At 49.8% G+C, this 12754-nt stretch overlaps 1 protein-coding gene across 4 annotated transcripts in view; it reads left to right on the forward strand.

Annotated features, from left to right (window-relative positions):
* Positions 1 to 12754, forward strand: part of LOC119433727 (KICSTOR complex protein SZT2) — a 235877-nt gene that overhangs the window by 174356 nt on the left and 48767 nt on the right. For all 4 annotated transcript variants that reach the window (XR_007464166.1, XM_049658168.1, XM_049658169.1 and 1 more), the window contains 5 exons: positions 516 to 609; positions 6746 to 6922; positions 8003 to 8206; positions 10586 to 10737; positions 12067 to 12250. Coding sequence is in view for 3 of the 4 variants with exons in the window: in XM_049658168.1 (XP_049514125.1) it covers positions 516 to 609; positions 6746 to 6922; positions 8003 to 8206; positions 10586 to 10737; positions 12067 to 12250 (811 nt within the window). In the remaining variant the exon portion in view is untranslated. The remainder of the gene's footprint in view (positions 1 to 515; positions 610 to 6745; positions 6923 to 8002; positions 8207 to 10585; positions 10738 to 12066; positions 12251 to 12754) is intronic.

Genomic DNA, 12754 nt, shown 5'->3' on the forward strand with positions numbered 1-12754 from the left:
TAAAAAAGACATTTGGCTCTTTACTTGCCAAATATGTAACGGAAAAGGGAACATACTCTGAAATCAGTTTATTTGCCATAGTGCTGTTATTCAGAACGTGGCAATTCTTTCAACTCCAGCAGCGCAGAAAATTTGTTTACAAACGAAGCTTTTGTTCACTGTTGTGCTTCAGTATATTAAAGCTTTGTGGTGGTTGAGGCCGTGGGAGCATTTCGCGTTCACCTGTCATGCGTCATCACGACGCTCTGAAGTGTGACCTTGACTGCGTGGCGCTGGCAGTTAATGTTTTGTTGCGCAAATTCAGCTTGATGTTTTCCGTCACACGCTAGCTTAACCCATTCTGTTGTGTAAGTGGACAGACGAACTAGGTAGGTAGAACTAGCTGACCGTGCAGTGCTGCTGCTTGGCATAAAATCTGAGTGCCACTGTGATTGGCACCGTTCATGTTGCCATAGAACACATTTCTGAATGTGCTTGTGTACTGCCAACTTTAATAAGGTGTGCATCTTTTACAGCCATATGTGGAGCACCCTGCGCATGCGTTGTGCCACAAGGACGAAGATGTCTTCCTCTTCAACCGATTCATGACCAGGGGCACTCCCAGCAACGGTAAAGTGCCTGTCAATTTTCAGGACCTCTTTGTGCTTTGTTGTGGAACGCCAGTTGTAGCACTGTTTGTATGGATAGCTTAACTTGTTAAGTGCTGAGAATGAGCTGACCTTGTCTACGTCTCACTGATGACTGCTCTGGCAAAAAGAAAAAAAAATGAAGGAAAAGAAAAGAAACGATGCCATCGGCTAATCGTGTTATGCATCTCTAAAGCCTATTTTCTCAATTTTAGTGGGGCAGCCGTTGCAGATTTGTTTGGCTGCCGGCACGTCCATTCTAAATATGTCAGAAGACTTGTTTATTTATTTACAAATACTGCCATCTTGCATAGCAAGACATAGTAGGAGTGAGCACAGATTACGAGCAAACATAAAAACAGAGAATACAGAGTGTGCTACAGTCTACGTAACAAGAAAAAAAATCATACAATTTGAAAATAGTTTATCAACTCATCTAGAGGTATTAGAACAATCTAAATACAGTGGAGCCCCTCTTATTCGTTTGTCAGGGAGGAAGCGTGCACACCGCGTCTCGAACAAGTACAACCCTTTATTCACTCTCCTCGGCCTCCCACGACTCCTTCTCCATCCTCACGATGTCGCTCCGTCCAGTGGCGCCATCTCTCGGCTTCGTATCGGTGATGATGATGTCGCTCTGTCCGGTGGCGCCATCTCTCGGCCTTGCGGTGGTTGTCTCCGCCACACAGTCCTTACACGTCTCCCCCCCGTAGAACGTGAACCCGTCGCGGGCATGTCCAGTCGAGGTTCATAATACGCGGTCAGCTGGTCAGCATGGGCTATCCCGCGACGGCGCCTTGTCGTTGGGTCTGTCAGCATGAAGTTGTTAGCACCGACATTCCTTGTAATCCTATAGGGACCTGAACGTCTCGGTGCGAGCTTCGATGATACGCCTGTTGCTGCATTACTTAAAGTATGGCTGTCCAGGAGAACAAGATCGCCTGGTTTCAGGGTAACTGGCCGCCTGTGGTGGTCGTAATATGTCTTTTGTTTTGCCTGAGCGGCAGTTTGCTGTCCGTGAGTAAATTCAAAGGCCTGGGCAAGGCACTGGCGGACTTCTTCGGAAAAGGCATGGTAAGCCGTGGCAGGCGGTTCAACGTTGTCCTTGGTGCCAGGTGGTTCCCATGGAGTGCGCAGCTCTCGACCATAACACAGGAAGGCAGGCGTGTAGCCTGTCACAACACTCTCTGCCGTGCGGAGAGCAAAGGCAATTTCGGGGATGTGAGAGTCCCACTCCCTGTGGTTTGTGCAGTAGGCCCGGAGGCATTCCTTAACTGTACCGTTATGGCGTTCTACCATCTGTCCAGCGGGGCGGTAAGGCACAGTATGATGGTCTTTTATGCCCCATTGCTTCAGGAGGCTCTTCCAAAGCGTACTGACAAATGGGCGCCCGTTGTCGCTGGAAATTGCTACTGGTACTCCATGCCGACAGAAGACTTGCCGCATACAATCAACAATGTTTTGGCTGGTAGCTGCTCTTAGAGGAAACAATTCAATGAACTTTGTGAACTTGTCAACCACCACCAGCAGGTACTGGTGGCGCCATGGTGTGAGTGGTAACGGTCCAATGACATCTACACTAAGTTCCTCCATCGGTGCAGTGGCCCACTGGCTGCTCATAAGGCCCGCTGGCTTTTGGCGATTTGCCTTGGAGCGCTGGCAAACTTTGCAGCATCTGACATATTTAGATACATCTGCTCGCATGCCCAGCCATACGAAACGAGAAGAGACCCGCTGCAATGTCTTGAAAAAACCCGCATGTGCACTCGTGGGGTGGTCATGCGCCATTTTCAGCACCAGAGTCCGCAAGCACTCTGGTAGCCAAGGCACCTTTTGGTTCCCTCTGTGCTGAACGAGCAACCCAGTAGACTCCAGTTCTGTCGAAGCAGCCAAGTCCCTAATTAGGCGTGATTGTGGGTCGTTCTCTGGGAGGGTTGTACCTTGCATGACGCTTTTCAGCTTGGCGAACAGTGGATCACGACCTTGCTCCTCAATCAGGCATTCTATATCGTTGAGGAGAGTCACATCGTCTGTCACAGACAGGGGGGCAACTGTCTCGAACGTTATGTGTTGCTCAGGCTCTTGAACGGTAATCGGGAACAGAGTTTCGGGTAGAGTCTGGCTTGGGTTGTCTGGACAGTTCAAGGGGGCTCTGCTAAGGGCATCTGCTGGAATGTTGGCAAGTCCTCTCCTGTGTTTGATCTTGCAGTTAAGGCCTTGCAGCCTAAGGACCCACCGCTTGACTCTAGGTGAGGCTTGATTTGTTTGAAACATCCATGAGAGAGAAGAATGGTCACAATGAATTTCGAATTCCGTGAATTCGAGGTAAGGTCTGAATTTATCGACTGCCCAGACCACTGCCAGGCACTCCCATTCCTGAACAGTGTACTGTTTTTCTGCCTCCGTGAAGACCCTGCTTATGAATGACACAGGTCTGAGCTCCTCGGGGCTTGCCTGGAGTAGCACAGCAGCTATTCCAATACCACTGGCATCTGTTTCCACCACAAAGGGCTGGTTGAGGTCAGGCAGGTTCACCACGGCATCATTGGCCAAGGACTGCTTCAGACTCTGGAATGCGCACTCTTGCTGGTTGGTCCACTGCCAGGGTGCATCTTTCTTCAAAAGGCTGGTGAGGGGGTGGGCTGTGAGCGAAAATCGAGGTATGAAGCTTCGATAATACCCCGCCAAGCCAAGGAAAGCTTGCAGTTGTTTGACTGTTGCTGGTCGAGGGTAGTGCAACACAGCAAGCACTTTGTCTTTGTCAGGTCTACACTGCCCAGGTGAAATAATATGTCCAAGGAACCTGAGCGAGTGGTGGCAGAGTTGGATTTTGTCTGGGTTGATGGTGAGGCCTGCGGCTCTGATGCGCTCGAGTACACATTGGATGTGTTCCACGTGATTGTCCAGAGTGTCTGAATACACCAGGACATCATCGAGGAATGCCATTGCGAATTTATGATTTATACCATCCAAAACTCTGTCCATCAACGTTTGGAAGGTTGCTGGCCCACCTGCCACTCCGAAGGGCATCCTAGTGAATTCAAAGGTGCCCTGGTGGCAGATAAATGCAGTTTTAGGGATATCTGGTTGGCACACTGGGATTTGGAAAAAGCCTTGTGACAGATCAAAACTTGAAATCAATGGCGAGGCGGAAGCCACCAGACTTTTTTTGCGACCAAAACAGGAGCACTCGTCCACTCACTGGTACTCGGGCGTATGAGCTCCTGTTCTAGGAGGTCATGGATGCAATTATCCATAATGGCCTGTTTTTTGGCATTGACGGGGCGAAGCTTGCAACGTACAGGTAGGCTGTCCCCAGTGTCAATTCGATGTTCAGCAATTGTCGTGCGCCCGGGGGTAGTTGTAATAATTGGGCTGAAAGTGTCGAGCACGTGCACCAGACGTGGATCAACATTCATCTGAGCCGCAAAGCTAGCAGGGTCATTGGCGGTTGAGACCTCAGAGCTGACCATAGGCTTAGGTTGCTCAGCGAAGATTGGTTGCTCGGTAAAGATTGCTTGCAGGTCATATGATTCTAGCTCCCCCTTAACCTGCTGCTCTCCTTTGACGAAGGGTACCATGCACTGCGGTTCCGTCCCAATTGTCCAACCTCCCAGTGCAATATGGAGCGATATTCCAGTCACTGTCAGGAAATCCCTCCCGAGTACAATGTCCTTACCGAGGTCAGGCACACACAGGAACCGCTGGCGGCGGGAGCCTGCCGCCCAGTGGATCTTGCATCGGAGCGAGGACGTAGATTGAGACCAGCCCGTGGCCAGGCGGAGCGTGCGTACCTCTCTTTTGTGACTGGCTCCTGTGGCTTCAGCGGCGGCCATCGCTTGTTGTCCCAGAAGGCTGATGCTGGATCCCGTGTCCACGAGGGCCTGGAATGTCGTTGCTCCGATGCGGATGTCGAGAAGGGGTTCCTTTCTGCCAGCAGTGGCCGCAACCTGGAGCGCGCTGTCGTAGATGCCCGCCGGCGTAGCATCTACCAATGGATGTTTCCCGAGTACTGATTCTCTGGGCATTCGGCCCGCACGTGCCCCAGTTGATGGCACTGAAAACACCTGGGCGGCACATTTTGCCTGCCCGTGGCGCATTGGCGGGCAACATGGCCGATCCCTCCGCAGCGCTGGCAGTGGACTTGTCGTGTGTTGGGCTGCTGCCAACGAGCGGCCGGTTGCGAAGTGTAGGCGATCGGCTGCGTCATCGTAGGGAGGGTGGGGGCGGGATGAATTCTATCACGAAGATAGGACGGTTGGACCGCCGCGGGGTGTAGTGGCCAGTGGTACGGCGGAGACATTGTGGCTGACGTAGTGGTGCCCACGGTGGCAGCCGCCGACATGGGCCGCGGTCCGAGAGCGTTAGCGACTGCCCTGTGTGGTTGAAATGCCAAATCCTTTGCGACCTGATTTGTTGGTGGTGGCGGCGGTTTGTACTGCCATCGCCGCCACGCTCTTTCCATGAATCCGTCCGCCTCCGTCGCGAGCTCCCTCAGAGTGGTAAAGGTTGACCCTTCTGCGAGGTCTTGGAGCTGCGGGTGCATTTGGCGGAGAACCCGCTGGACTTTTTCCTCTTCCGGTACGGTTTCACCGATGCGGTCATAGTATGCCGATATGACATAAATGAACTCCTTCAGGTTCTCCTCAGGGTGCTGGGTGCATTGTTGAAGCTCTTCCTTCAGGCGGCGCTTCGAGTCGATTGAAGCGAACTCCGCGCGGAACGCTTGTGTGAACTCTTCCCACGTGGCGAAAACGCCGACAAAGCGCCACCACAGCTTAGCGCTGCCCTCCAAGGCGGCCGGCACCACGTTACTAAGCCTTCTGGCTGAGTCGATACCAGACACGAGGCAAAAGTTCTCCAAACGTTCGAGGAACACCTCCAGCGACTGTAGGTCGTTGAATCCCGTGAACTTCGGCGGCTCTGATGTCCCGTATGGCATGCAAGTCACGGCAGGCGGCTGCGACACAGCCACCGGCGCCCCTAGGCCTACCGGCGCGGTAGTCACGGCGGCGGTCATCACTCGTTGCCGCAGCAGGGAGGCGACCTGTTCCCGCTGGATGGGCGATCCGTCTGTCTGGTTGACGAGGTACTGCACTACTTCCTCCGGAACATTCACGCTATCCATTTCCAATCCCGGACGAGCCCCCACTTGTCAGGGAGGAAGCGTGCACACCGCGTCTCGAACAAGTACAACCCTTTATTCACTCTCCTCGGCCTCCCACGACTCCTTCTCCATCCTCACGATGTCGCTCCGTCCAGTGGTGCCATCTCTCGGCTTCGTATCGGTGATGATGATGTCGCTCTGTCCGGTGGCGCCATCTCTCGGCCTTGCGGTGGTTGTCTCCGCCACACAGTCCTTACACGTTTTTCACTCGACCGCAAAAAAAAAAAAAGAATGCGTAAGAGCCAGGAAATGCAAGAGCCGAGAAATAGGAAAAATCGAGAAATGAGAGTAGTGGTGAACTGCAAACAATTTTATTTTCATTCTTACGTTTGAAAAGAAGTCGCAGTTTCACCCAAAACCCGAAGCATCGATTGCGATAGCAAATTAGTAGACAGCTTCACAAAGTAAGGACAGTAGTTTTATCATCCTTATAAACTTGTAAACATTCGCTTATTAGCTATATTAACAAGCATGGTGTCAGCGCGCACAGGCAAACATGAATACATCACACTCGATGAGCTCGGACACGCGCTGTCAAACGCTGGCATGACGAAGCGCCGCTGCAGCATCGAAGTGACCTTTGTGCTGTTATCTATCGCTTCAACGCAAACTGAGTGTCGAGAACACACAGCACACACAAAGCTACGAGCCGTCGATGCACCTATACTGCCTAGACTCTGCCCCCAACACAGATCGCTTTCAAGATGTGAACCGCGCGCGGCAGTACGCAGTTGATACCAAAGTACAGCACCGCCCTGTATACTCCCTCCCCCGTTGCCTCAAGCGTGACGGAAGAAGGCGCGCTTCCTCCCGGCTTTTCATTCTTTAGCCATGGTTGTCGGACAGACACACACACACACTGTTTCTTGCATTTGTCTTGCACGAACAGTTGTGTTTTTCATGCTGGTCATTTCTATTTTCAAGTTTGCATTTGATTTCTCCCACTGCACAGGAATTGCCTGCATCATACTGTCTGTGGTAGACGCCCAGGGACGGCCAGTGCAGTTCTTGAACAGCCCACTGCTCAAAGCGGGCGCCTTCAGTGGCACCGAACCACCTACTGAATACCAGGAGGTGTCGTTCCTCTCTCGTGAGGAAGTCAGTGATGCCAGTGCCGATGGAACGCCTGGTAAGAGATTCCGAGTTTATTCATGCATGAGTGAGCACTCAACAAGTCGAGTTGTGCGCCCTGGTGAGTGGAAACGCAATTTCAGATGACACCAATATGGCAATGTGATGCCACAGATTTTAAGTTTCTTTTTTTTAACACAAAAGGTGTTTTATGCCGGCTTTCACGAATGACTTCCTGCAATGAATGTGACTAGGAATGTAAATCTAGGAGCAGGGAAGCGAAGTACTGCATCGTGACACTAACAAGCACCGACAGGGAGCATTTCAGTGGTCACAGCGCAGCGGAGGCTCCAACGTGGTGTAGCCACAGAATAATGAACCAAGTGTAAATGGCTTCGTGACTTTGTAAACTCGTCATTTTCAATGAAGTACTGTGTAATAAATGAATTAAACATTTTTAAAAGTGTCCGACGGCAGGATTGATTCAAGCCCAGGACCTCTAGTACAGAAGCCCGACATTGAAACCATTACACCACGGACACATGCACCGACACGCGGCTTAAAACGCCCTTATCAATTTCTTGCGAGCAAGTCAGCGCGTTGAGACGCCTGGCACATTTCAACGCCGCTCGCCAACAGGACACAGCGCGCGAAACAAGCATGCAACAAGGTCGCCGTCCCACAAGTCGTGTGCCTCTCGCTGCAGCGGACCGTGAGTTTGTGCAGCAAACATGCAACAGCTTCTGTGAAGGCAGGTTTCACTTTCGTGGTCTACCAATTCCTATGAAAGAGGGATCAACCATAATTTTTTTACCAAGTACAGTCTTCAGCTACGATGCCAGTACAGAATACAATGCCAGTTGATCCTTGCTGTTAAAAAAAAAAATTTAATTAGGCCTGAGCAGACGCTGTCCATATTCATGACGTCATGGCGAGCTGGTACATGAACTTCAATGTGGCATTGCCACCCGTCTTTTGTTCTTGCGTTTTTTTCTGTCTCACCAAGCTTCTTCTCGCGGTAAGAGTGGGCTTTGTTTTGTTTGGCTTTGTAGAAGGGCAATTTACTAATAAAATAATTTTTCTCTTTAATGTTCCTTTACACACACCTCTTACACAACACTGTCCTGTCCTTGTGCAGGGCCCATGGCGATGATCCGCTTCCAAGTGTGGTGTGTGGGCAAGGACTACCAGGAGCATCTGGTGCAGCGTCTGCAGAGCACGGTGCAGCATGCCTACTGGGATGTCCTGATGGAGTACCGGCTTCTCACCTGTCCCGTCTTCCATGAGGCCTACGAGGAGGGAGAGCCCGCCTGCTTCAGCGAGCCTCCAACGCCCGTGAAAGGTTAACAGGTTTTCATTTTAAGCAAAGCTTTCTTTGCCACTTCACCCCACTTTGCATGGGCAACTCCCTGTCCGAGTTTTTTGTAAAGCTTACGACAAATTTTTTGTAAAGCTTACGAATTTTGGCTCATTTTACGAGTTTACTAATGCATCAAATTTTGTGAGCAATAAATCGTGTTCGTGAAAAAGTTCCACTCATTGGTCCCTGAATCTGTAGTTGGAAATCTGATGGTGAAAGGACACAGGTAAGGTAGCTGCTCTGAGCAAGTTTATAGTTAAACCTGGATATAACGAAATTGACAAATTCCCCCAAAAATTCGTTATAAAGAGGATTTCGTTGTATGCAGGTTCGGCACGAAAAATCGAAAAAGAAACGCTTACCGTATTTACTCGATTCTAACGCGCCCTTAATTGTAACGCGCGCCCATTTTCCGTTTTCGTCAAGGCACTCATCCTTGGAATGTCACACCAAGTACCGGATGCGTGGACGCGCGTCGTTTCGCACAAGCGCGAGGCATCGGAAACGGAAGAGCAAGCGTCACGATGACGTCGTAGCGTCGTATAGTGTTGCAGTAGAACCCCGCTGTTACGTTCCCAGGGGCTGGGTTTTCCCGGCTGTTACGTCGTTTTCGGCCGGTCCCGGCACAGCTCCCATAGAACCCAATGCAATGGTAACCCCGCTGTTGCGTCGCAACTGTGGGACTGTTCCCGCATCATACGTTGCGAACTGCCACCCCGCGCTGGCCCAAGCGGCCATTTTGACTTTTCATGTTGCTTGGCTTGGTAGCTTGACGATGGCATTGGCTGCCCAAAGTGGCGGGGGCGACAACTATGGCGTATTTTCGGTTTCCGCCAGCAAAAGTATGTCCCTTGAGATCCGTATTTCCTATATGAAGATGGTGTCTATGACGCGTTGTGGCCCTAAAATTGGTTTTGGCTCATAGATATTCCGTATAAGGGGGGGGTCCAAGGACAATAACACAGTCGCCGCGCGCCGTATGCTGTATGTGCGAGTGAAAGCGTGCGAGGGGAGCCGACAACCGCGTCTAAATATAGCGCGCGCAAGAAAAGCAGGGAGGAAGCGCGCCTTCTTCCGTTGCGCTCGAGGCAGCGGCAAGGGAGCGAGGGGGAAGGGATAGCGGGGCGGCACTGTACTGTACTCTGGCATCAACTGCGTACTGTGCGGCGGCGTGCGGTCGCGCAGGCCGTATCTTGAAAGCGATCTGCGTTGGGGCACAGTCTATAGCAGTGCAGGTGCATCGGCGGCTCGTAGCTTTGTGCATGCTGTGTGTTCTCAGCGCTCAGTTTGCGTTGAAGAGATAGACAACAGCACGAAGGTCACTTCGCTCGCTTCTCCAGTGGTGCTTCCACACGCCGCCAGCGTTTGACAGCGTTTGACAGCGCGTGTCCGCGCTCATCGAGTGTGATGTGTCACAGCGTGTACCAGCGCGGCGTCGGCAACATCAACTGGAAAAGGAGAGAGTGCCAGCTTGGCGGTCTAGGCCAGCTGCAGCAAGCGGCAGGATCAGGTTTGAATGACGGGAGGGGGAAAGGTCACGCCCGGGGCGGCAAGATCGCTGGGTCGAGGGATGCAGGGCCGCCTCGCACACGCACGCACGCACACGTGTGCTCGCTTCGCATTTCATTGCGGCGGAGAAGGTGCTTCCGGTTGCTGCTCGCGCAAAAATGACAAAATTTGGGGCGAAATCTCTAGGTTGTCGGAGGGGAAATTTCGTTATATCAAGGGGGTCTCCCGCTGCCACTTCGTTACGTAGAGGTCTCAAATACATGTGCTTCTATGGAGTAACGGCGGGGAATAGAAAAACTTCGTTATATCCAGGAATTTGTTATATGGAGGTTCGTTATAAGCAGGTTTAACTGTACTAACAAGTTCCCGAGGCAGACAGAATTGGCAACCGCAGTCACTGTGGGTCTAAAAATAATGTGTTGCATGTCACTGTTCAAAGTTTTCTGCTGCTTGCATGCTTTGTCTAAAAGTAAGTCATCGTTAATGAAGTCTGTATACATCTTTTAAAAGGCATGTGCTCAGGGCAAGCTATAAAGAAGTGAGGCGTATTGGAAATTTCACTATTTAAACACCCTTACAAGTTAAATTTTTTTCACTGCAAATGCATCTAAAGTGTAGTGAATGGTTTAGTGTATGTGCTGCTGCGACAATGCACCTCTTAATTTAAGGCTGAGTGGAAACGCTGTAAACCAATTTAACTTTTTTTGTTGCTTCTGCGTCTTGAAAACTTATGTCGCAATCAGATGCACATTGCATACAGTGAGATCTGGTAGACTGTGGTATGTCGCTTTAGAGCACAAGGTTTTGTGTGAGGTTCATGCTGCACTTTCTAATCATTTCTACTGATTGCAGTGCGCAGAACAGGTCGTGTCCTTGCTGAACAAGCACGGGACAAGCCTTTCCTGTTCGGCATGTTCGCATCCCGGGGCAAGGAGATGTCTTCTTCCGTGCCCGATGTCTCTGAAAAAGTCAAATCGCCCAAGGAAAACCCAACTGAGTTCAATGTGAGTACGTGTTCGTATCGTATCCCGTAGTGTTAAGATGCAACCAAGGCCGAAAAAAAAAAAAAAAAAAAGAGGATCAGGACAGGAAAAGAGCGTCTTTCCTGTCGTGATCTTTTTTTTTTTTTTTTTTCCCTCCTTGGTTGCGTCTTAACATTATGGAATAAGATGAACCAACTAACCCAGCAAAAAGTCCTGATGTGTTTGTATCATTTGAAGCAGGTTGCCCTTCCCAGAGGCACTAGCGGCAGTCACTCTTGTTCCAATATAACAAGAGGATTCCTTTCGTTCAATTTTAGTGCATACTCATTCTAGGGCTACTTTTCTTGGAAATCTGTCCGTCCATCTGTCTGTAAAGCATGACTTGATGCGCTCCATAGGTATAAGAGGGGTCCTATGGGGGTATATATGGGAATGCCTTATGACTACGCTTTGCTGCTGAGATGCATGATTATGACCATATATAGTGAGCACTGAAAACGTATTAAGAGTAATTAAGGTTAACAAAAGGTTAATAAGATTAATTACGATGAAATTGTTTAAACCAACCTAAATAAGACTCCTAAAGACTAATGAAAGGTAAAGAAGCCTAATGGATATTAATTACAACGAAATTACATAAGCATAATGACAATTGAGGATAATGAACAATAGTGAGGCTAAATAAAATTAATGTAGGTTAAATATAGTTGGCCTAATCAATAGTAATTCAGGTTAAATTAAGGCAACAAATGACGGCAACACATGAAAAAGCAATGCAACAAAACGTTGGCGTGAAGCTTTGCAAGCCACAAACATGCAGGAAAGGAAGTTATGATGACAATAAACTGATTGGCTGTGTGAGCAAGCACTGCCAGGCAGATCAGGATAATCTTTTATAGGGGAGGGTGCCCGGCCATAATGCAGTAGAACCACTCGGGCACAGCTAGGCTAAATTATTTCTTCTGAAAGGGTGTTGGCAGCTTACCTGGCCGCCGTGTGGAAAAGGCAACTTCTGGGTCAGTTTTATGCTGTTTGAAGTTCGATACAACGACGGTGGCTGCTATTTTTCTTCAACGTCAGCATAGTTTTTGCTATATATTCTCATTGTGACTTTATGGTGTTCAGAAATTGTTCGATGTGGGGGATCATTTGATGCAAACAGGTTCGATACAGTCGGGTTCAATTGTATCCGATATTCGTTATGAGCATATATGTATTCGTTACACGTTAATATCAAGAGAAGCTTTAGATTTACTTTGTTATATATGTATAATTTGTTATTTAGTGTTCTTTATGTTGAGTTTCAAACGCACTGGCACATGATGACTGCCATTTTTTTTTTCCTTCCAGTTCTCCGATTCACTGTTTGCCGATGTTGCACCGTCTCTGCCGCCTGGTAGCGCCAAGGGCCCCATGCGTTCCATGGAAGCGGAGTTTCTTGCATCCGACAACTGGGCCTCGAGCAGCAGCAAGAAGCTCAACGCCATGTTTCAGCACGGTGTCCACGGGTTTCTTGAAGGCGGTGTTCAAATCCGTAAGTGACACCACTATATAGTGAAGATGTAACTAAGCTCCTAAACAAGTTTCAAGGTAACACTATTCTCCCTTTCCCTCCGCCGCAAGCCTCCGAAAAACTTCCAAGCCTCTCAACTTGTGTATAAAAACAAATAACTTCTAGTTTGGTTCGTTCGTATGCAGGCGTGGGAATCCTGCGCCGATTGCACCATTCTGATGCTCAAGCAAATCACTGTACCACATTGCACCGAAAGCGGAACAATGACTAAAACTTCGCCACACTGTGCCAAATTGGCAGCTTTGGCTTTGGCGAGCATCATCGAAAGACCGCCGGTGCGGTGCAGGGCGTTATGTCATTGGTTATCTTGGCGCCTGAGCCGCCAGCAAGGCTGCCGCAGGTTGGTTCAGCGGAGTCACGTGGTTGTGCTGGCGTTGTGTCTGCAAAAACGTAGGTGAGCGCCTGCGCGCTGCCGGCAGCAGTTTTCTTCTCTTTTTTTTTTTTACTCGTGCCGGCGCCATGACA

The sequence above is a fragment of the Dermacentor silvarum genome, chromosome 11 (genome assembly GCF_013339745.2).
Source record: "Dermacentor silvarum isolate Dsil-2018 chromosome 11, BIME_Dsil_1.4, whole genome shotgun sequence".
In the NCBI taxonomy this organism is placed as follows: Eukaryota; Metazoa; Arthropoda; class Arachnida; order Ixodida; family Ixodidae; genus Dermacentor; species Dermacentor silvarum.